General features: G+C 36.9%; 1 protein-coding gene across 1 annotated transcript in view; it reads left to right on the forward strand.

Annotated features, from left to right (window-relative positions):
* Window positions 1-13,062: 13,062 nt before the first annotated feature.
* Atrnl1 (attractin like 1) overlaps window positions 13,063-25,953 on the forward strand; it is a 746,572-nt gene continuing 733,681 nt past the window's right edge. The window contains exon 1 of the mRNA XM_076834523.1: window positions 13,063-13,352. Coding sequence (XP_076690638.1) covers window positions 13,063-13,352 — 290 coding nt within the window. The remainder of the gene's footprint in view (window positions 13,353-25,953) is intronic.

The raw sequence follows: 25,953 nt of genomic DNA on the forward strand, positions 1-25,953 counted from the left end.
ATTCCTATGGAAAATGAAAAGAGTAATTTTCTTAAAGAAAAGTGGTTATCAAATAAGTCAATAAGAGCTATCCTGGGTTAAAAGAGTTACAGAAAACAATGTGATAAATTATTTTCATTTTTACAAAGTATGTATTCAAATTTTAAGTGACCTGGTCATTTCATCTTCGTCATCTCAAAATTGCTTGAGCTGGACAAGAAATAATTAAGGAAAGGTCAATTAAATTAATTACAGTCCAAGAAGCAAGATAGAGTACAGAGGTGAATAGGTAGGAAATTTTAATTTGAATAAAAGTAGAAATCTGAAAGGCACTCTAAAATAATATCCTAAAGGAAAGGATAGCTGGGTGTTTTTATTTAATTTTTAATAACAAAGAACACTTGATGAAATGAAAAGGCATAAAAATTTAACACTAATGAGTCTTTTTTAACTTAACAATTAACTTTAGAAATTCAATCATAGAATAACTGTTATAGATAGCTTAGGACGATTCAGAAAAAAATTAGACATTCATTTAAATGGGGTAGCTTTTGCAGCAAAGAAGTTAGAATAAAAATAACAAGGACTAGGAAGTCCGAGGCTTTAGGTCATACAGTGATCATAAGCCAAAGGAAATGTTCCCGCTGGAAATAATGTTTTCAACCCACCGGACGGCTGGGCATCTATAAACGTTCTGAGCATGTGCTGGGGGTTGGCACCAACTTCCCTGGTGACGTCTTTTGAGTCTCTGCATCCTCAACAGCCATGATACCAACACAGTATTGCTGCTTTGCTGTTTATTCATACATATTTTTGGCGTCTGGCTAGCTCTGAATGCCCATATTTTTCTCCTTTTAATGAGGCTGATTTTTTTTTCTTATTTTGAGTGATCATTTCAAGTTTCACCCTTATCCAATCCTTCTCTAATAAGTATTTCATTTTGACTAGTCTGCATGTTTAAAAGAAAATTGGTGGAGCCAAAAATCTGTTGGTAATGATGTTATTATTTATGCAGAGAAGACTTGGGATAACCGTAATGATTAACATTTCCTCCTAGCCATTAAAAATAGTCAGGCATGCTGCTGATGATATCTGCCAGGCTTAAGTTTGGGGAGGGTGTTTCCCAGTTAAGACTTAACCTTTATTTTAATTCTCCCCTTAGATTCATTCATTATATAGTCAAAGATGCCAAATCCTACTGTCAGGAAAATTTCCCACTTAGGGGAAGTAAGTAAGTACCTACCATAATTGACTTGAGGTGCACAGCAAATCGTTCATCCAGGAGCCACTATGTCTAAACTTCTGCCATTGGCATTTAACTCCTTTGTATTCATTCCCTCTTTTAGTCTTCTTTTAAAAATATACAGGTATTTCTTACATTGGATGTATTGCACTAAAATTACTAAAGAATGCTCATGATTTCTCAGATTCATGTTCCCTCTGATAGTCTGGGTAACAGTTGAATGATCAAGTTATGGGCATGCTGTGTGTGTGCTGGAGGGGCCAGGGACTGTCAGAGGTGGCCGGGGAAGTACTGCATCTTTATACTTTTCTTATATTCTTCATCAGAACCACTGTCAGAAATAGGTATGAAGGAATCTATGCTAAGATGTTCATGATTGGAACAATTTGATCATAGGCCCTTCAGTGTCACTCCCAGTAGAGAAAATGCCCCCAAATCCTTAAGCTCAAGGACAAAATCCCTAGATGGAGTTTCAAGTTACAGCAAGAGTGTGAGGGCAGTGTGTCTCTGGGGCTTTCTGATGGTCACTGCAGTCCCACATCTAGGCAGGAAACAGTGGGCTGTGAAATTGCTGCTGCCTGAGTGACAGGCAATGAGGGATCTAGACAGGAGCCACAGAGCTTGCTGTATGGTGCTCCAGCATCTCACCACCCCCACAGGGGCCTCGAGCAGCACTGTAAGGAAGGAAGGGTAGTTGACAGAGTGAAAAAGAGCTTTGCAGTCTCTGTGATGACTTTTATGTTTTACCTCTTTTGAAATTTCGGACCTCCAACAATGTTCAGGGAGGCCCAATGTGGTTTGCCATTTTACAAATGAAGAAACGGAGCATGAATTAGGTTTTCACTGTTTTGTTGTAGAGATGGAATCCTCTGTTCTTTGTGTAGTTCTCTCAGTTCTACCTTTTGCTATCTCCATAAACTAAAGAACTGCATCCAACAATAAAGAATGAGGTCATAAAATACCTCCTAAAGTGTCTGCTACCAAGTGGTTCAGATAAATTAAAGTTTCACACATGCTTCCTTCCTAGCTGTACATTTAACATTTTCTCTGTTTACCTCGGAACAAATTTTCCTGGAAAAGTATGTGTCCTCTTCATGTGCAAAAAGACTTTCAGACTGTATTCTAATTGAAAAATTGTAAACTTGGGGCTCTTGCTTAAAATCAGCAATGCTCATGGTGACTTTTCTTCCATTTAATTTAAAATTTCACATTAGCTTTGCAGAGGAATATGGGTGAGGGACTTCCAATAAGAAGAATCATAAGCCTGGTTTTAATTTACTTGTGTACATTTTCAAAATTACTGTGCCTGGAGTCTTCCAAGACTGATGTTTTTAATAAGTAGAATGTCATGTTATCGAGATTTGTGGGGCCTGGCTATCATTTGTCAGATATTTTTCTTTTTTTATATGTGTGCTCTTTTGTGGGTCCTCTTTGTCTCTGAGCTCTTTTCAAGGAAACCTCCCTGCATCCTGATGGCTTAGTCTCTCAAGATGAGAGGGACCATAATTCTCTTTCATGTTCTATTCCTTGTAAACATAAACATATTTTCCTGTGTCAGGACCCCAAGCAGCTTTCTGAAAGCTAGTAGGTTATTGTTCCTATGAATTGTTTATTTTGCTTGGGAGCTTTTGTTTTTTAAGTACTTCTTGTTTTTCCTATTATGACTGACTTTTTCTTTAAACAGAAAGAACATGAAGCAAACCTCAACTAAGGTATACAGACATTTTTATCTGTTGATCTGTATGAATGACACATTAAGAGTCTGAGTGTAGCAGTTGTTGGGATTTTATCACAACCCAACAATTCTATTTCTCAAAATCACAAATATCACTCTCTGTCTGATAGCACTATTTCTCAGTGTATAACCCATCTTAAAGTTGGTTTATTTGGATTTGAGATAATGTAATACAGTGCAGTGATTCTTAATAAGAGTCATCTTTAAAAATTAGAATGATATATTGGGGAAAAATTAGACTTCTGAAAATAAAATAATATGATATTATAATGGGAGAGGAGATGTCTCTGGAAGAAGGGTCTAAGGAGTTCGGGGTTGGGGGGAATCTTAATCCAGGATCACCAGGGTCCTTGGTTTATGTGATAGAAAAGAATTTCAGCACTTGCTAGTCAGATGCATAGACAGACTTATTTTGGAAAGTAGATACATATTCAAGGGAGAATGCCTGCTATTTCAAGAAAGAGACATAATTTTGGGGTTCTCAGCTCTTAGAGAAAATTTGGTGAAGGGTGGGTATGGAAACATATGTAGGGATGACATCAGTCTGGGGATCTCAGGATGGTTTATGGTGGTCTGTCAATCCTCCGATCCTTAGGCTGATGTGCTCTTCGTTATCTTATCAATAGACAAAGGTGGAAAATCTCTGAAATTAAAGGTTGCTCAAAATTTCATATCTCTTTTTTGATTTTTAATCCATTGGTGGGCTAATTAACAGAACACAAGTTAATTATCATGAGTGAATTTATGATCAATTTTAAGACTTGTAGATTTTCCAGGAATTTGAGAGTGACTAACCTGGGAGTGCTAGTCATGGAAAAGTGTAGAACTTTTAATATTTTATTTTCTTCTCCTTCATTTATGTCTCCCTTATACCCATTTCTTTTATTACTTCTATCCTATCTCAATATTTCTTTTTTTAGTATCTGATTAAAATTGAATTTTTGCTCATTTTTACTGACAGAGCTGGGTGGTTTGGTTTGGTTTTATTTTATTTTATTTTTTGTGGTGCCATGGATTGAACTTAGGACTTACTTATCCTGAGCACTGTGCTTTACCACTAAGCCACATTCCCAACCAAAAGCAGCTGTATTTTGTGTGTATGGGTGTGTTTGTCTTCATACATGTACTTAGGGAAATGATGTCCATCTCTCATTTCACCATCTTTCCTACACCCATGCCCTCTCCCTACCCCTCCCTCCCCTTTGCCTTATCTAGAGTTCATCTAATCCCCCCATGCCCCACCACCACCCGCCACATTATGAATCAGCATCTTTAAATCAGAGAAAACATTCAGCATTTGTTTTTTTTAGGATTGGCTAACTTCACTTAGTTTTATATTCTCCAACTCCATCCATTTTTCTGCAAATGCCATGCTTTTATTCTCTTTTAATGCTGAATAATATTCCTTTGTGTATATACACCACATTTTCTTTATCCATTCATCTACTGAAGGACATCTAGGTTATTTTCTCTAGGTCTAGACCAAGGAGTAGGGTAGCTGGGTCAAAAAAAAAAAAAAAAAAGCTGTATTTTTAAAAAAGAGTTTTGTTCCCCTTTTAGGTGAAGGAAAGTACCATCAGACAATTTCCTTTAGGAATGGAGAAAGTGTCCATGACCTTTTTAGGTACCCCATGCCCTCCCGCCTTTCAATATTGTCCCAAGGGGAAGAGGGTAGCGAAGCCTATTAGATGTCTTGAAAAGCTTGGACAGTTCCAGGTTTTGGCACTCTTTCTTGACACATTTTATCATCACTAGACCATGCCCTTTCTTTCTTTGTTTTTCCTCCTCCTCCTCCTTCTTCTTCCATTTTCTTCTTTCTTCTTTCTCATACCCCCCCCCATTCAGTAAATTCTTACACGTTCATTTTTAAAAGGAATTTTCTGCTAATTCTGCTTGCTTAATTGCTTATTTTTCTTCTTTTCCTTCCCCCCCCCACCTTTTTTTTTAAACAAATACCCATATCCTTTCTTGATTTTCTCCCCATACTTGGGCAGGAACTTTAGTCAAATAGTCAACTGATTTTAATTGATCATCTGCTGTGTTATAGACTTCGAGCTCAGCTTTTAATGAATACTTTTCACTCTTCTGCTGAACTTTCGTTGGGTTCGGGTTTTTGGTTCAATTTCATTCTTTGGTTGTCTGTCTCTGATTTAGTTTTGCCTTTGTCAACTCTTACTTATCATATGACCTTGGACAAGTTGCTTAATTTTATTGAGACTTAGAAGGCCTTTTTGGGGTTAGGCATGCATGACTAACTCGAAGATTTCTCCTAATAGCCTGAATTGTATGATAGGACAAAGAAAATCAGTCTGATTTCAGTAGAAATGGGGGTTCAAACAGTTCTGACACTAATTAGCTGTGTGAGTTTGGATAGGACACTTCACTTTTTTACTTCCCAGCATCTCATTTGTGAAATAAATACCTTAGTCCAAATTCATCTTTAGAATTATTTGGTTTTCTTATAGGTTTGCCTGGATTTTTTGTTTTGCATTGACCCAAATCTTTTAATAATCCAAAATAGAATTGATTCTTTTCCGAAATTTTGGTGAACACCAAATATCAAACTTTATATAGTGCTGTACCTACCATTTGTTGAGTGTTTTCATAAATTATCCTGTTTGGACCTTTATTAGCCCCAAATGGATATTGACAGATTATCTGTAGGCAAACCAAGGCACAGAGGTTAATGAATTATTAGGGATAACCAGCATATAGGTGGTGGAATTACAAATAAATTCAAGGTTAAGCTCTATGTTAAACTCTATGCCACTATCTTTATTTTCTTAGGAACAGACACAAAGTTTTATTATTTTTGTTTGCCTTAACATTAATATCTCTCTCTTTCTCTCTCTCTCTGTCTCTACATCTTTATGTATCTCTCTGTCAAAGATAGGCCTTGCACATTGTAGGCAAATTCTCTCACTGAGCTGCATCTCCAAGTTGAATTTTTAGTTTTCAGTCCATCTTACAGTAATAAAAGCCTTATAATAAAATGCTGCGTTTCCTGCCTCTCTTTCTAATCCCTCAGAAAAAGCAGCTTTAAAATATTTTTAATGTATTATGATTATCTTGTTATTTCTGGATTTATCAATTTTAGACTGTACTTACTTCTTATTAAATAATCAAGGATTAGAATCAAGGATTTGAGCTTAGTGGTATAGTGTTTGCCTGGCATGTGAGAAACCCTGGGTTTGAACTCTAGTACTGGAAAAAAAAAAAGTAGAAAGAATCAAGGATTTAGCACTATCATTTATTCACACCCATCTTTTAAAAGTGTACATAATTTTTGGGCCATTCAGTGGTCACCTTAATGTTTACCTTAATATGGCCATGAAAGTAAGTATTGGTCACTATTTTTCTAGCCAACAAACTGCCTTTTCTGTTCATTAGGTTTCTGTGTGATATTCTGTCTCTTCCCAAATTCTCTAAGACCTGGAACATTTTGTTAATTTTTTTTTTTCCCCAAAAGCTGCAACAGTTACAAGTGCTCATATTCATTATCTTCCTGGATACCTCCTCCTTAGCTCCTGATTCCTGGTTGTACTACCTGCTCTGTCAGCCTGGGCACAGCTGTGTATCATCATGGGATATTCTTTCATAATTCTCGTATATTCAGGCTCCTCTTCCTTTATTAAAAATGTCAAGCTGAGTGTGGTGGTGCACACCTGTAATCCCAGTGGCTTGGGAGGCCGAGGCAGGAGGATCACAAGTTCAAAGCCAGCCTCAGCAACTGGGAGGAACTAAGCAACTCAGGAGACCTGTTTCTAAATAAAATATGAAACAGAGCTGGGGATGTGGCTCAGTGGTTGAATGCACCTGAGTTCAATCCCTGGTATTAGAGAGAGAGATAAAGAAAGAAAGAAAGAAAGAAAGAAAGAAAGGAAGGAAGGAAGGAAGGAAGGAAGGAAGGAAGGAAGGAAGAAAGATTCAGTAGTTTCCTAAAAACAGGTATATTCGGAGATTTTTATGAATGCTTGGATGTCTGGAAATGTCTTTTTCTTCATACTTGATTGATAGCTTGGCTGGGTATAGAATTTTAAATTTAAAATATTTTTCCTTATATTTATACTTTCAGATTCTAGCTTTGCTGCTAAGAATATTAATGATGTTCTTACTTCTAATCAATTGCATTTGCTTCTTCCCCCTCAATTTGTGAGTTTTTTCTCTTCCATGATTTAAGCTAGGTCTTTCTTCTAGAGACTCAGTTAAGTTCTAGGAAATTTCCTTGTTAATACTTTGATGAAGTGATATTAACAAATTTTGTCTGCTCCTCTCTATGTTGTGTATTAATGCACTAACAAATCAATATATGCACTCATTTTATGTTTAATTAAAAATAGCATGTATTATGCATAATCATTAATGGATTCTTCTAATTATCTTAGTTTTTTTCTTCCATGTTAAAGGGAAAACCTTTTTTGCCCTTTTTATTCTAATTTCCAGGAAATTTCGTGGACTTTATTTCCCAAACCTATTGTTGCATTTTAATTTTATTTATTCTACTTTATTATTTATTTTCTGAATGTACCCTTTTTTTTAAAAAAAAAAAAAAGGAGTACTCAATTCTTGTTTCATGGTTGTAAATCTTTCCATATTACTTGGTTTCATTTCCTCTAATTTCCTTTTCTCTACTGGTTTAGGTTTCTGTCTTTTGTTCTGATTTTGGTGCTGGGGGATTGAACCCATGGTCTTAAGCATGCTAAGCATGCACTCTACCCTCAAGCTACATCCCCTGCCCCTAGATTTCTATCTTTTATGTTGAGTAACACTTTACTGTCTACTTTTAAGTGAGAATTATGAAAAATGGATCAGGTTTGGGTAAGACTTATTGACTAATAGACTCTTTATAGAATGATCCAGAGACTGACTTGTCAGCTTGTTAGGTGACCACAAATGAAAGCATTTTTTTGTCTTTGAATCTCTCAAATTTTGCAGATAAGTATCTTTCAGTTGGTTGTAGGTGTTCTGGGAACAGGTAGGAAAAGACAGCAGGAAAATTTTGCAACTCAATTTGTAAGTTATCACTTGATCTCATCATTTTCCACTGTGTACCTCACACCCTTCTTTTATGCCTAGTTCTCCATCTGGAGTCTCTTATTCAATTTTCCAGGAAATGAAGCCTCCTGTTTGGGTTAGTCTTTAGCTGCTTGGGGTGAGGAGGGGGACTATGGGTTCTTACTCTGCCCTCAACAATTTCTATTGTTTTCATCCTAGACACTGAACTCTACCTTCCATGGTAACTCATTAATGAATTGCTGAGTCCTGAGCTTTATTGGGTTCTTAAGGAGAAATAGACTTGTTTCTTGTTTCTTATCTATTCAGGCATGTATATTTTAATTATCATTTGTCCATTTGCTGTCCTCCTTCACTGATACTTCCAAATACATTGCCACCTCTCATCTACAAGTTGATCTTCTCATTTTCTTTGTCATTGTGAACTTATTTTCAAAAAATAAAACAAAACAAAATACACATACACACCAAAAACCCCTTTCCTGTCATGTTGGTGGAGTTTGTAGAGGGAACAAGTAAATGTACATACTTGATCAACTGTTTAATAGGTCCCATCCTATGTTTTTATATATGTATTTATTTATTGAGGTACCAAGGATTGAATCCAGGGGCATTCTACCCCTGAGATACAACTCTGTACTTTTTTTTTTTTTTTTTTTACTTCTTATTTTGAGATAGAGTCTCTCTATGTTGCCCAGGCTGGCCTCAAACTTGTGATTCTTCTGTTTAAAACGGCTTCCTATTTTACTCTTTTATTTTTTAAGATGGGGATCTCACTATGTTGCCCAGGTGGGCCTTGAACTTGCAATCCTTCTACTTAAGCCTTCTGAGTAGCTGGCACAAGCATCATACCCTTGATCTATGTGATTGATATTATTTTTTTCCAATGCTGGAGATAGAACCCAGGACCTCGGGCATGCCAGGTAGAGCACTGAGCCAAACTCCCAGCTCCCTGCCTATGTTTTTGTTAAATTAAATTTTACAAAAGACAAATTACTGCAATTGACTATTACTAATCAACATTTTTTTGTGTGTGTGACAAGTCTGAATATTTAGGAAGAAAAGTGTAAGGATGTTCATTTTATTTCCCAGTTAAAAAATATATTAGCCCAGCATAGTCAATTGAGTATCTTTGGATTTATTTCCTTGGATTTACTTATAACAATATGTTTGAAATGTGTTAAGTAGAAAAGTTGGCAGATGGATGAGTCTATGTGTGTGTTTTAAAGTGTGACAGCAAGAGAAACCAATGGAAGAAAAGACTGAATCCAAGAGAGAGCAGAATGTTAGGTTTTGGTTGTAGGAAGGGTGGTGTTTCAGATCATAACCATATAAACATTTTTAATATCATCAATACTTTTAATATCATCAATACATCAGTATCTAAACTTGATTTTTTTTTTCTGTTTAGCCTCATAGACCATTCATGTACTGTTAGTGTCTTAACAATGCAACCCCACTTGCACTATGGGTCCTTCAAATGAATGCATTTCTGGCTCTTGAGGCCAGGCTATATCTGCAGCTCTCATTTTCTTGGCTGCTTTCAGAAGTCTCATATGAGTCAAATGGGAAACAGTAACTGGAGTAGCGATCATTTTTCAATCAGGCAATTGAGAAGGGTCTACTTTGGTTCACTAGTCCAAATAGGATCTTTTACTTTTTACGTTGTAATCAAAAAGATCAGTGGATCTTAACATTTCTTTTGTTCTTTCTTAAAAATCATTCAAATTTCCTTCAAACAACCTGGTGATGTGAAGTGTCATATTTTGTCCATAATATTATAAAACCACATAATTTTGTCCATAATATTATAAAACCACATTCATAGTGAATGGAAATGAAACATACTACCCAAATATTTGAAGGCCCTGATATAAGGCTAATTCTGGAGAAAACAAATTTACTTTTCTTATATTTCCCCTTGGAGAAATTTTAATGGGTAATTCTTATCAGAATAATTCCATCCTACGTCAATAAAGCTGACTTTTCTTCAATTATCTCTTTGGAGTAATTTTTCACCTTTCTGCTAGATTTATGATGGCTATTACCAATATTGTAAATTATCTTAGTGCTGCGTAGCACTGCTAGGATGCTGACTTCTTTAGGGAAAAAAAGATAATGTGGAAGTTTTAAAATTTCTTGGCCATAGAAGATACTGAGAGATCAGTCAAGTTTCTAGGAAAGCTTTGTCACTGACTTTTCCTGTGACCATTTAAAACCATGTAAGTGTCTTGTGTCTACATTTGTGAAGTATATGACACTGTATGAAGAGCTCACAATTTAGTGATACCCCTCCAGGGTAGGAATCACAGAAATCATGCTTATTTATCTTTGTTTTCTCTTGCTTAAACTCATAATAATTACCTAGAAAATATTGATCACAACAATTTGAAAGAGAAATAGGATGTAGGGCAAGTGGAAATTCTGTTAGATCCTTATGAGAATAATTTTATATTCAGTTAATATATTCAGCTTGATTCTAAAGGCAATGTTGAGAGAAGGCCTGTAGGGCTGTATGTTCTTCAGGGTAAAGTGAAGTAGCAAGCTGATTATAGTGGTTAGATGATTAAAAAATATGTATTTTTAATGGGCACACCCTTTGCTCAAATATAGGCTACAGTCAGTATGTGGCTGAGCTGTGATCTATCTCTTGTTACTTGTACTCCACTGTACCCTTTCAATTACCTTCACACCTACCAAAGGTTTTAAGAGCTTGGCCACTTTCCATGGGTCTGAAAGCAACTCTGCATTAGATGTGAGAAAAATGTGGCTGACTTTAAACTTTGGCAGAAAGAGAAGAATGGAAGAGCAGCAGAAATTGTTCATGTATTGCTGATACTAGAAAGAGTTCTGGATTTCAGTCACGGAAATTTAAAAAGTATGATCCAGAACAAAATCTTCCTTTTAATGTTTTTTGTAGGATGTTGTGCTTCATTTCTTTTCCCATCCAAAGAAGTCTGTAAGAGGTATCCCAATGTGAAAAACATGTGCAAGTTAGGAATGGCCTGTCCAAAGTTTAGGCTTGAGCATCCTCATTGCTGGTGCAGATATGAAGTGGAAATTATGATTTGTTATGCCAATGACAGACATGGTTTTCTTTTTCTCTTGCAAGGGAGTCACTTCTTTCTGGACCTCCTTGAGTCACCACTGAGGCATTTGCAAACTAAGTCAACACTGATATTTTTTATTCACCAAAGGAGAACAAAGCATCTGCTAAAAGAAGCAGCTTGATAAATAGTGGAAAAAGCATGGAATTCAGAGGACTTGCATTTAAAGCTTCTGTTCATGACTTACTCCTAACCTGCCATTGACTAGTCTTTCTGAGTTTCTCTTTCTTTATCAGCAAAATGGGGTTAATGGAGGATTTCATCTGCAAAGTGGGGATAATAGAGATTGAAAAAGATGACGCCAGCACATTATTCCCAAAATAAACACGAATTCTGTCTTAACAATAATATTATGACTGTGTGGTGACAACCAAAACTTTTCTCCTTTTGCCGTCAGAAATGTCCTTGGCAGATTTTACATTCTTGTTCATATTGCTTTTTCTATGGTGGGGCTCCAGAACACTGCTGTAACTCGAGGATGCATAGCTGCAATTTGTGTTCTGCTTCCTTTCCCAAGGGTTCAAATAAAAAGCTGATGTGAAGAAGGCATAAAAGTACGGAGCAAAAATCTCAGTATATGCCATCAAATCTTGGAAAGTCATATAAAGGAAGAAAGATTGCCGCTGAGGAAGGGAAACGGCTCTTTTCTGGGCATGATTTCTGCTCCTCTGAAAAAAGCTCCGATGTTGCAAAAATTTTCAAGGCAGAATATCGTCCCAGATGGAGAAGGAAACACTGACAGGCAGAAAGGGAGACCGCAGGGTTCCGAGATAGCGTCGGGAAGGGGTGGCGTGCTGGGGCTTAGAGTCTCTCAGTTCTTTGTTGGGGGCGGGGGAGTCGTGTTTCTATTGAAGAAATGGCTCCCCCTTGGAGAGGTCCCTCCACTGGGAGGCTCGCAGTCACTATCTCCCGCCCCTCCCTGTCCTTGCGGACTCCACAACGTGGTCAGACTGCGGTGCCTTTAAGACTTTTGCTAGCTGCACATGCTCAGCTCTTTGTGTGTGTAGTTGGAGTTTTTCTCTTTTAAGAAAAAAAGAAGAAATAGGCAGGAGGTTGGGCTGAAGGAAGGGAGAAGCGCTAGGAAAAAAGCGCTGCACTTTTGCAGCTGCAGACGGCGGACGCCAAGGGCTTCTTTTCTGTTGAAGCCCGTCTGGGTCTTTTATTTGTGAAGCCCGAGAGGCTCGCCGTGCGGGTGGGGCTGGCTTCCCCCGCGCGCCCAGCAAAGGGCAACGCAGGCGCGCGGGCCACACCTGGGGTCCAGCTGCCCCTCTGCTCGCGGACCGCGCGGGGTGGGCGCGCGCGGGGGGAGTCCCAGGTCCCTGTCAGGGGCGGGGCCAGACCACCGCGCCGGGCAAGGGGGGAGCGCGCACACGCTCGGCGGTGCGGGGCTGCCCTGACGCTCTGCCGGCCAGGGCTGCGGCCCCAGAGCTGGCCAGCGGCACGGGAGAGAAAATGGCTGCTGGGGGGCAGCCGACTGCCCGGCGGACGGCCCGAGGCTGACCGCCCCTTCTCCGTGCCCCCCCTCCCGCGTGGGCGCGCCCACCTCGGGGCTCCCGCTCCGCCCCCGCCCTCCCGGGCGCGCGTCGCTCGGAGCCGAGGCAGTTGGCGCGGGCCGCGGGCGAGGCGGGGCCGCGCTCGGGGCCCCCTCCCCCGCGCAGCCAGGTCTCCTCCGGAGCGCCGGGCACAGCCTGCGACGCCCGCTCCCCGCCTCTGGTCCTGCCCGGGGCGCCGCGGCTGTGGGGTTGGCCCTCTGCGGACAAGGTCAGGAGGCTGGGCGGCGATGCGCGAGTGCGGCTGGAGGCAGCCAAGCGGAGGCGACGGCGGTCGGGATCTGTCCCTCCTGACAAGAGAGCGGGACTGGGGCTGGCGCCGGTGAGGAGAAAGAGGAGAGGCGGCGGCGAGGTTCACTGCGGCCGGGATTCCCCTCCGGAGCATCACTGTTCGCGCTCGCGAGCGCAGCCCGGCCGGGCATGGGCGCGGGGAAGATGGAGCCCGGGGGCCAGGCCCGCATGGACGCCCCGCAGCCGGCCGCCCCGGGGCTGTGGAGGGCTCGGCCGGCGGGCGGAGGCGGGGGCGCCTCCTCCTGGCTGCTGGATGGGAACAGCTGGCTGCTGTGCTATGGCTTCCTCTACCTGGCGCTCTACGCGCAGGTGTCCCAGTCTAAGCCCTGCGAGAGGACCGGCTCCTGCTTCTCTGGCCGCTGTGTCAACTCCACTTGCCTCTGCGACCCGGGCTGGGTGGGGGACCAGTGCCAGCACTGCCAGGGCAGGTTCAAGTAAGTGCCTTCGCTGGATCCCGACCCTCAGCCCCGTCCGGCTGCGGTCGCGGCTTTCCCCCGGGCTGGGAGCGGGCGGGAGCGGGGCCCACGCTGCACCCCTGCTGCACCCCTCCGGCCGTGGGCGCCCCGAGGGTCTCCGGCCCGCGCGGGGTGCTGGCAGACGCTGGCAGACGTGCAGCGAAGGCTCCCCGGGCTTTCCAGATGCTCGCAGCGACTTCTGATCCCCTGCACAGCAAGAACATTTTCGCACTCAGTTACAGTGCCAAACACCATTTTCGTTAGGGCAGTGTTTTAAAAATGAGAAATTATGCAAGTAACTCATGAGATACATGTGCATTATGAAAAATTGGAACACAGAAGTGTAAAGGTCTTAAGTTGTGGTCTACCGGTACTCCTCTCCCATCCTGCTCCTCTCTAGACGTGACCACTGCTGACGTTTTATTTAGTACCCAGTGACCATAAGAAGTAGGGTTTATGATGGGCTTTCAAAGTGTCCAACTGTTCTAAGCGTTTTAGGTTATCCCATTTGCTCTTCACAATAATCCTGTGACTTACAGGATTCCTATACCAGATACACAGAGAAATCAGGCAATGAATTTAAATAACTGGCTGAAGGTTACTCACTAGAAATTGATGGGTCGTGATTCCAAATTATCCCAAAACTTTAGCCAGTAGGCGATGTTGACTTTGCTAGAGTAGGCTTATATTGAGGAATACATGGGTGACATTATATTAGGTAAAAGGATGAATACCTGGACTTATTTTGTGTGTGGTGAAGAAAATGAAGTTTTCGAACTGATTAATTAGCTAATCAGGTATTGTGTGGGAACTCACTCCGGGTTTTCAGAAGCTAAAGGTGTTAAAGGAGTTTGCTTCACTGAGATACTTTCTCCCTATTGGTTGATGCTTATTAGGTTCCTGACCGTTATAAAAAGAATTGGGTAGGTGTTGGGGAGCAATAAGTATTTAGTTGAGGCCATTAGTGTAGTCTTCTGACAACTTGCAGGTAACAGAAATTCAGCTTCTTAGCCTTCTAGATACTTAATCTGAAGTTTGCTGACTGGTTTATGGCCATGAAATTACACTATGTAGATTGCCAACATTTACTGTCAGGATGATAGCAAAATTTAGGTGAAGTGTCTTGGGCTCTAAGGCAAAGGTGAGAATATGGTTTACCTTATTAATATATTCTAGAATTTTATTTTAGTTTTAAACAGAATATTTTTTATTTTCTTCCTTTCATTTTGGTTGTTGGTGGTTAAAGCAATTCTCCTTAAAACTCAATGTAAACATGTTGTTTTTAAAATGACACTTTAAAGTTTTAGGTAGATTTTGCTATTTAAATTACAGCAAGGTTTTGGAAGTAAAATCTCAAAGTGCAGTTTTATGAAATTCATTTGTAGCAATAGGTTAAATGTTTTCAGGGTTCATGATTTCACAAACTGCAGTTTAAAATACATTTAAAATATTTTGCAAGAGGTGCTGATTAAAAGTTTGAAAAGTGTTTTAAGATGACAAAGATTTTAATGAATGGTGTCTTTAGTATAGACTTCTTTACATGTGTTTTTGCACTTTGATTATGACAAAAGCAGCCAGCCTCTTTACCTTCCTGGCAAGAGAGAATTTGAACATGTAAACTAGCAGTCAACAGTGAAAAGAGCTGCATTCATTTTTTGCATCCTTTTTATACGTAAAGAGGAGATTGCTTGATTCATATGCAGTTTAGGGATATTGGCCTTTGTGTGGGTGGATTTGTTCTATTTTTCTAAAAAGGATGTAAATTGTAGTCCTGAGAAGCTCATATAGTATCTATGTTTTATAGTAGGAGAACTTGTCAGCCTGTGACCTAGCAGCGTGCAACCTGACTAGCAGTTGTCTCAGTTATTAGGAGAGCTTACAGATAAGTTGAAAGTAACCTATATAATATTGAGAGATGGTGTTTATAAACAAAATGTGTTATTGAGTATAAGGAGGATAGGTTTTTAATGTTGATGTGGTTATATGACAATAAACCTTGAACTAATCATTGAATACCCACAATTTCCTTGGAAGTTGTTGTTTCCTACAATTCATTGTACTCTGTTGGCAAATAGTTTTTCATTTCTCTGTGGAATACAAGCTATTTATTAGAGTAAATATAACCGGTGCAGCTATCTCTCTTTTGTATACTCTTAGGGGTAAAGAAGATGTATTTAATGTTATAGAGAAGAATCATATTTAGAAAAAAAAGACTTGTTGTTTTGAACAACCAATTAAAAAAAAAGAAAAGAAAAAAAGACTTGTTACTGGTAAAATGTACATGCTAAGCTATGAAAGGTTTACTCAAAGATAGTGATTTGTTTTTCCATTATTTGAATAGTAATACAGTGGGAAAGAATTTAACTAGAAGTTCTTACTTCACTAATAACCTTGAAAATCTTTTTATGAAACTGAAGGATAGCAGCCTTACAAACAGACATCAGAAATGATTGATCAATTTTGGTAAGCAGGTGTCAAAATTAATTGGTTGGTTCCATGGTAACTTAGCTATTTTCTACTGTAGAATTTCACTAGGGAATAAAGTATCCTTCTTTACAATGGAAGATTGATGGTTGGGGGAAGAAATGCAGAAGCAAATATGGCATCACAAGTGATACTTCAGTTTCTATCATTGATTCCCTTCTCTGTTTCCCTTTGAAAAGACTAAAACATTCACAATTACAGGCTTTTCCTCACAGGGTAAAACAAATGAGCATGACCTTCATTCAGTTAAGACTAAAGGTCTTAGGACTGAGAATCAGAAAGGACAGTACCAATTTGAAATATAATGAAGGGTATAATAGACTTTAATTCAAATTACATTTGAGTAGCTTAGTATAGAATTAGCTCGGCTAGCAAGTGTGAGGCCCTGGGTTCAATCCTCAGTACCACATAGAAATGAATAAATAAAATAATTGTGTCCAACTAAGAAATAATAAAAAAAAAAGAATTAGCTAGAAAACATTTTGCTATAATCCATTTGAGTGAGCAACATTCTTTTTTTAGAATATAGTTTAGAATTATTTTTGTAAAAAGTTGAGATTCATATTTATATAAATTTCCATTTTGTGTTCTTAGACATTTTCTTGCTAATGTGGGACTTATAATAATTCTAATTTCTTTAGGTAAACAAAATAACCTAATGTTCTAAGATTGGAAAACATCTCACTATATTGTGAATTATTTATAAATGTAAGTTTATTATATTTATTGAATGTTTTCCTAAAATTACCTGTATTATCAATATATAAAATTTCTAAAAATGTGTTAGATTACTCAGACTTGGATACTGAATTTCACATATTTATAATGAAACTATTTCTGGTGACAGCAAAATGAAGATATAATGTCAGAAATTAGGTTGTTGTAAACAAAGATAGGCAGGATTAAATGTGTTAACATTTTTCTAAGATGTTGTTTAAAAAACACAAGGAATTCTTTCTATTAATTGTAGGGAAACTCTCAGTAACTATAATAAAGTTAAACAGAATATTCCTTGTCCACAGGTCTTTACTTCAAAGTAAGAGTCTAATAGATAATTTATATTGATGGATTCCTTTTACATTATACACACAATAGGAATTGAAAATAATTCAAATGGACTCTTTCTAGGATTACAAATTGATACAGTGATTGATACAGTGGGATTTTGAAGAAGGGTGTTTCTGACACCTTTTGACAGATAAGAGGCACCCCTCTTTTATTCCTTTCTGTTTTTGAAAGTTTCTTGAAAAGTGTTTCTTTCCTTTTGGCTTCAGGCATTTTATATGGTTTACTTCTTTGAGCCTCTTTTCCTGCCTGGTCTTTGCTTGGATAAAAACTGATTAGCCTTCTAATATTAACTATTACTTCCTCTTTTTTTTTTTTTTTTAGAGAGAGAGAGAGAGAATTTTTTAATATTTATTTTTCAGTTTTCAGTGGACACAACATCTTTTATTTTTATGTGGTGCTGAGGATCAAACCCAGTGCCCTGCGTATGCCAGGCGAGTGCACTACCGCTTGAGCCACATCCCCAGCCCAACTATTACTTCTTTTTTTAAAAAATATTTTTATTAGTTATTGATGTCACTTTATTTATTTATTTGTTTTATATGTGGTGCTGAGAATCGAACCCAATGCCTCTCACATGCCAGGCAAATGCTCTATCACTGAGCCACAACCCCAGCCCCTTAACTATTACTTCTTAAGTACTACTTTCTTTATAAAGGAGGCTTCTCTGACTCCTGAGATTAGATTATACGTTGTTTACCCTTTTTTAAAAATTTATTTAATTTTTGGGCTGGGGTTGTGGCTCAGTAGTAGAGCGCTTGCTTCACATATGTGAGGCACTGGGTTCAATTCTCAGCACCACATATGAAAATAAGTAAATAAAATAAAGGTCCATTAACAAATTAAAAAAAAAACTATTAAAAAATTTATTTAATTTTTAATTGTAGGTGGATACAATACCTTTATTTTTATTTATTTGTTTTTAAGTGGTTCTGAGGATTGAAGCCAGTGCTTTACATGTGCCAGGCATGTACTCTACCACTGACCTACAACCCCAGTCACACATTATTATATACTCTTAAAGCACAAATTTTCCTTCTTAGTACTTTGAAAATGAAGGACTTTAATTACATCTTTATTTTGAAGAGTTACTAAAGTATAATGACATACAATAAACTGTAGAGTTTAAAATGTACAATGTGAAATTTTTTAAGTTTGCAATCTTAAGTTTTGTATTTTTTGTATATCTATATATCTCTATATATCTGAAACTACCACCACAATAAAAATCATAAAAGATATCAGTCACATCAAAAGCTTTAAATACCTCATTTTCCTTCTAATTGCTTGTTCCTGTCCCTGGATAACTATGCATCTACTGTCTCTTGATATATATTTGTTTGTATTTTCTAGAGTTTTATATAAGTGGACTCCTACATTATGTACTTCATTTTGCTTAGCTTCTAGGTTCAGTGTATTTATTTTGAGATTCATCAATGGTTATCAGTAGACTGTTTCTTTTTATTTATGAATACTGTCCCAGTGTGTGGATACACCACAATTTGTTTGTCCCTTCATCTGCTGATGGCTGTTTGGATTGTTTCTAATTTTTGGCTTTTCCTTATAAAATTTCTCTGAACTTTCATTTACAAGTCTTGGAATGGTCATGTATTTTCATTTCTCTTGGGGAAATACCTAAGAGTGGAATGGCTGGATCATATGGCATATGTGTGTGTGTGTGTGTGTGTGTGTGTGTGTGTGTGTGTATGTGTGTGTATATATATATATTTAACTTTTAAAAGAAACTGGCAAACTGTTTTCCAAAGTAGTTCTATCATTTGTGTTCCCACCAGTGTGTGAATGTTCTGGTTAATTCACATCCTCACCAATACTTGTTGTGGTTAGTCTTTTTAAAGTTTAGCAATTGTAGTAGATGAGTGATACTTCATTGGGGTTTAATTTTCATTTTCCAAAGAATAATGATGTTTAGTATTTCATCGTGTGTTTACTTGCTATCTGTAGATTTTCTTTAGTGACTTGTCTTTTCAAATCTTTTACACAATAAATTTTTTTTCTTACTATTGATTTTTATGTGTTCTTTATACTTTCTGTATACTACTTTCTTATCATTTGGAGATACTTTCTGCCATTCTGGAGCTGTCTTTTCATTGTTCTAACAGTGTTGTTCAAAGAACATAAATTTGAAGTTTCATTGATTTTGGTGTTGGAGTTAATGCTGGCCCCATAGAATTAGCTGGGACTTTCCTGATTATTTGCTGGAAAAGTTTGTGTGAATGTGGCATTATTTCTTCATTATGTGCTTGGTAGAATTTATACACACACACACACACACACACACACACGGTGTGTGTGTGTATATATATATATAATATATGGATTTATAAACTACTAATTCAATTTATTTATTTAATACATATCAGGCAATATGACCTGGATTCTTTAACATTTATTGACATGATATTGTCAGTTTTGGTAAATATTCCATGACATGTGGTGAGGGCTCTGCTATTGATAGTGTAGTGTTGTATAGTTTTAGTTAGCTCAAGTTAGTTGATAGTTCAAATCTTCTAAAACTTTTCTGATTTTCTGTCTGCTTTGTTGGTTGTTGAGAAAAGTGCATTGAAATCTTACATAATAATTTTGTATTTACTTATTTTTCCCTGCAGTTGTATCTGGTTTTGCTTCATATATTTTGAAGCTCCATCATAAAATTTTTGATTATGTTCTTTTGGTAAATTGATCCCTTTAACATTATGAAATGACCATTTTTGAAAACACTATTCTTTTTCCACTGATGTCTTTGCATCTTTGTTGAAAATTAATAGAATATTTTCACCTTTGTATCTATTTTTGACTCTGTTATGCTCCATTCATCCAAGTGTTTGTCTTTTTTTATGAATTCCCCACTGGCTTTATAACCATATCTTTATAGTAAATTTTGAAATTAGATAATAAGATTCCTCCAACTTTTTTCTTATTTTTGAGAGTTCACTTGGTTATTCTAGCTCACTTGGTTTTCCATATAAATTTTAGAATTATTTTGTCAATTTCTAAAAAAAAATCTTGTTGGGATTTTGGTTGAGACTGTGATGCTGTAATAGGTCATTTTGGGAAAAATTGATAATCTAGATAATATTGAATTTTCTGGTTCATCAGTACAGAATATTTCTTCATTTATTTAGGCTTTCATTCACTTTTTTTTAACATCAATCTTTTGTAGTTTTCAGATACAAATCCTGGATGTATTTCATTAGATTTATATTGAAATAAATTTTTAATGTGTTTGTAATTGTTAGTATTTCTTTTGTTTTCAATTCCATTTGTTTGTTAACTTTGAAAGGATAGTAAGGGAATATTACAAACAACCTTACGCCCGTAAATTTGCAAACTTAGATGAAATGGACCAATTCTCTACATGACGCGAGTTATCAAAACTCACTCAAAATGAAATAAATAAGATAAATATTCCTACATCTATTAAAGGAATTAAATCCACAGTTGCAAACCTTCTCCCCAAAGAAAATTCCAAGCCCAGAGACATCACTGGTGAATTTTACCAAATATTCAAGAACTTTATACCAGTTCTACAGAAAACAAAATTAAGTTATTAAGTTGATAAGGCTAGAATTACCATGATAAGAAAACCAGAAACACAGCAAGAAGAGCAGTATCTCATGTAAACACAGAAGCAGTCAGTCGTCTTTTTGTGAGGCCCTATGTTCAATTTCCAGTGTCACAAAAAAATCTTCAGCAAAGTATTAATTCAAATCTAGCAAAACAAAAAACATAATATATTGTGACCAATCATTTGAAAAATTCTCTTTGCTGGTATTCTTTCTTTATTCCTAATATTGAGTAGTTTATGCTTAGTTTCTTCTTGTTTATTTTAGCAAGACATTTGTCAATATTATTGATATTTTTGGAGATTATGTTTGGTTTCATTGACTTCTGCTGTTTTCACTTTCATTTATGCTGTTTCATTGTATTTTAATTTGATTTTCTTATTCTAGTTTCTTAAAGTGAAAGCTTAGATCCTTAGAGATATTTCTTTCTTTTTAATAAAATAATTTTAACATTATGTGGGTTCTTTTAAACATTGCTTTAGCTGCCTCTCACATATTTTGATATATTTTGTTTTCATTCAGTTCAATATGCTAATTTTCCTTGTGATACTTTCTTTGATTTATGGCTTATATATAATTATGTTGTTTAATTTACCAGAGATTTTTTCATTATGTCCAAAAATATTCCATGTGTGATTCCACTTCTTGCAAATCTGTTGTAACTTATTTTCTGGACAAAACATGGTATATTTTGGTGATACTGCATGGCAGTTGAAGTGAGCGTGTCTGCTGCTGAGCATTGTTCAGGTCTTTTGCTTTTCTGCCCCTACTCTGTTTACTTGTTCTATTTATAACAGAGGAGTGTTGATGTTGCCAACCATAATTGTGAATATATCTGTTTGTGGCTGCATTTCCTTTGGTCTTGTATTTTGAAGCTTTTTGGTAGGTGTGTGTATAATTAGGTGGTTTGTGTTCTTGGTGAACAGACCTCCTCTTTGTAATTGATGATTCTTTGGTAATTGCTGAAGAACAGTGGCTGTGAATCCACTTAACCCATAGATGCAGACTGATAGACAATAGCTACAAAGTTAAAGTGCTGAAAACTTTAGGTTATTGGTTTTAGAAACATTCATCTTGAAAGTACTATTTTGTCCTGCTAGCAATTTGAAGATGGGATTGTGAGTGATTTGAAGAAGGAATACAACATTTTGAAAGGGTGCTTTATTAATAATTCTAACAGAAGTTGTGATATTCTCTTCTTGTACTCTAGTAAAGTCATCTTGGGTCCCATCCCACTTTGAAGGTCACTCTATACAAATCATATCCTGACCACAGAATCATTGCCCAAGATGGTTTAACAGTAGTACTTGGGTTGGCCATCACCATATAGTAGCTAAAATCTCTCTGCAAACTGAAGGATTAACAGAGTGAAGAGAAAACACACAGATTGAGAGAAAATATTTTTAAGTCATATATCAGATAAAGGGCTCATATCCAAAATGATTAAAGAACTCAAACTATTTAATAATAAGAAAACATCCAGGTGTGGTGGTGCATGCCTATAATTCTAGTGACCTGGGAGGGTGAGACAGGAGGATTGCAAGTTTGAGACCAGCCTCAGAAAATTATGGTATATTTGGTGATACTGCATGTCAGTTAAAGTGAGAACATGGTATATCTTGGTGATACTGCATGGTAGTTGAAGTAAGTGTGAGTTTCAAAAGAAAAAAAGAAAAAAGGGCTGGGAACATGGCTCAGTGGTAAAGTGCCCCTGGGTTCAATCTCCAGTACCAAACCTCCCCTCCCCCCCAAAAAAACAGAACAAAACAAAACAAAACAAAAAACAACAAAAACAAACAAAATACTCCACTAAATAATAAAGAAAACAGGGGTTGGGGTTGTGGCTTAGTGGTAGAGCGCTTGCCTAGCTCATGTGAGGCCCTGGGTTTGATCCTCAGCACCACATAAAAATAAATAAATAAAATAAAGGTATTATGTCCGGCTACAACTGAAAAAAAAATGAAGAAAACAAATAACTGTATTAAAATAGGAAAAGAACTTGAATAGACATTTTTCAAAATAAGACATATAAAAAGCCAAAAAACAGATAAAAAGAAAAAGTTGTTCAAAAAGTCGTTCACCATTAATCATTAGGGAAATGCAAACTAAAACCACAAGGAGATATCACCCCCTACCTTTTAAAATGACTGTTGTCAAAAAAATGAAAGATAACAAGTGTTGGCCAGGTTGTGGAGAAAAGTATGCCCCTACACTCTATTAGTGGGATCATAAATTAGTAAATTGGCCATTTTGGAAAATAATAGGGAGGTTCCACAAAGAATTGAAAATAAAATTATCATATGATCCAATAGTCCCATATTTGGGAATACATTCAAAGAGACTGAAATCAGTATTCTGAAGAGATGTCTTCATCCCCTGTTCATTACAGCAGTATTTCTAATAGCCAAGATTGGGAAGAACCTAAGTGACCATCAACAAATAAAAAAGTGGCATATATATACAGAAGAACTCTTACTGAGCCTTAAAACAGGATGAATGGAATTATGTTATTTGTTATACCATGGATGAATCTAAAGGATATTATAGAAAAGTAAAATAAATCAGACACAGCAAGACAAATAACTCATAATCTCACTTAATTGGAATCTAAAAATTTGAATTCATGGAAGTAGAGAGCAGCTTGGTGGTAACCAGAAGCTGAGGGATTGGGTTGGGTAGGAAGGAGAAAAAGTTGTTCAAAAGGTGGGAGGTTTCAGTTTGGAGGAGTAAGTCCTGGTGTTCTATTGCACAACACGGTGACTGTAGTTAGTGTAGATTTCAAAATTGCTAAAGGACTGGATTTTAATTGTTCTCATCACATACAAATGATGAGTATGTGAGGTGAGGGGTATTTTAATTAGTCTGATTTACTCAGTTCACGGTGTATACATGAATTGAAGCGTTACTTTGTTTTTTTTTTTTTAAATATTTATTTATTTATTTTATTTTTTGGTGGACACAACATCTTTGTTTGTATGTGGTGCTGAGGATCGAACCTGGGCCGCACGCATGCCAGGAGAGCGCGCTACCGCTTGAGCCACATCCCCAGCCCCTGAAGCGTTACTTTGTACAACAAATATGTACAACTATTATTTGCCAAAGGAGGTTAAGAAAAAAGAATCAATAAACCAACAAATAGTATTTAAACTAGCAAACCTATTTTAAAAGGATGTCCATTTGAGGATGACTTACAATGGTGACCATGCATAAAGACTGACCTGATTGAATTTGATTATTCCTTGATTGTGGCAATCTACCATACTTAGATTTGAATTGGCAAAGAGAAAATCTCTTGGTGGTAGATGAAGGGAATGGTAGGCTCTTGGTAGGATTGTTAGTGCTGGGGATGAGAGTTGAAGGTAGGGAGAATGAACAGGGTGTGTAGTTTTCAGTTGTGTACATTTCCTGTTGTGTACATTCAGTGTGGAGGCATAACAGCTCCTTTCCTCTTACAGTGCAGAGAGAAGGGCTATTGTAGCTCCCAGAGTGTATGTTTCTTTGGAGGAAGGATTTTTTTTTTTTTTTTTCAATTTGAACTAAGGGCAAGGTATTGGGAACATAGGACAGAGCTGTGTAGTTGGAAGACGTAGGGTGATAGAAAATAGACTGTAGGGTCAGAAACATGGGCAGAGGATAAATTAGAAGCATCATGATTGCTTTAGTACTGTGATGCTGGGGGACTTTTTTTTTTTTTTTTTTTTTTTTTTTGTGGCAGTAGAGAGAGGAGATGATTCCCTCATCTGCAGTTTGGGAGGTATATTCCCAACTAGGATGGTGGTAGATTATATTGTGGGTGATTTTGGAAAGTAGGGCTGCCTACTTTTAAATTTCCAGCTTTATTTCCTTATAAAAAGAGTTATATATTTCTTAAGTATTTATTAAGGTGCTGTTTGAATATACTAAACTTTTATTCCTTCTTTTTAAAAGAAACTGAAATAAAAGTAGCTAGGAAGGTAGGTTCATAGAACAAATTAAAATTTTCTTTAAAATTAAGTCCCTGAGGCACAAAACTATTTATCACATAGGCTGAAAATATGTTTGTACTTTAAATTGAGACTTATAATTTGTATCATTAGATTCAGCTCTTGATTTTGGAAGGTTTCACAATTTAAATTACAATAGTGTTTTGATTTTAAAGGTAATTTGTTACAACTCTTAAGTTAGAAACTGACAAGGATTTGTTGATGAACCATAAAGAGCACATTTTTTTTTTTAACAGGATTTGCCCTTTTGTTATCTTGCTTTTCTATTAGTATGGAAGTAATATATGACTTTGAGATTGTAATAAGGAAATTTCTAAATTTTTCTTAATGTTCTCTATTTGTTAAGACATTATCTTCCTTGTTTCCTTTATTTATTTATTTATTTTTTTTAAGAGAGAGAGTTTTTGTTTTTTTTTTTTGTTTGTTTTTTTTTTTTTTTTTTTAGTATTTATTCTTTAGTTCTCCGCGGACACAACATCTCTGTATGTGGTGCTGAGGATCGAACCCCGGCCGCACTCATGCCAGGCGAGCGCGCTACCACTTGAGCCACATCCCCAGCCCCTCCTTTATTTTTTTTTTTGTCTTGTATTTCTGATAGTTCTTTAAGGCAGTTGATTTACAGTATTTGCCTACCCATGTCTATGTTTCCTCAGGGAGAGTTTATTAATTTATCCTTTGACCAAGCCATTCTTTATTATTTCTTTGCATGTTGTGTGTCTGTCTGTCTATCTTTTTTTTTTTTTTTTTTTTGCCAGAAATGGGACATTTAATCTTTATAATATGATAGCTAGAAATCACAGTTCTTCCCCATCCCCAGGGTTTGTTTTTGTTGTTAATTTTCTAAAATATTCCATAATGACTGTATTCTTTATTGAGTGTGGTTTTTTGAAGTCTCCACTCATTTAGCTAGTGGTTTGCTAGTATTTTGACAGATTTCTTTGATTGTCTAGAGCCAAGAAATAATGAAAACCTCCTGCGTCTTTGCAGATCAGCTCTGTGTTGTGGTATACTCTTGAGTGTGTAGCTAGGTTACTTACAACCCTGCCTTCAGAGCCCTTCAACAAAGATGGAGGTACTGGATTTAAGAAGTAAGTCTGAAGTGTATAGGAATGGTAAGGTGGTCTTAGAGGATATGAATATAGTGAGTGTAGCACAAACAACATCAGTTACTGCACTGAGTTGTGTCCATTTTGAACTATGTGAGATAATATCAAATTATGTTCTAAAGTAGTTGTACAGATTTATTCTTATTAGAGTTTTTTTTTCACCACCTCCTTGCCAGTATTTGGTATCTTCATTATTTTCATTTCTAGCCATTCTGTTGTGTGCAAAGTATTATGTTACTATGATTTTATTTTGCATATCTTTGATTATTAGGGTACTGGTTTGGATTCATTTAGGAAATAATCATAATTTTAACAGGAAAAGTTTAATGTAAATGAGAATTAACAGAATGAATGGAGA

Source organism: Callospermophilus lateralis, chromosome 15 (genome assembly GCF_048772815.1).
Source record: "Callospermophilus lateralis isolate mCalLat2 chromosome 15, mCalLat2.hap1, whole genome shotgun sequence".
Lineage (NCBI taxonomy): Eukaryota > Metazoa > Chordata > Mammalia > Rodentia > Sciuridae > Callospermophilus > Callospermophilus lateralis.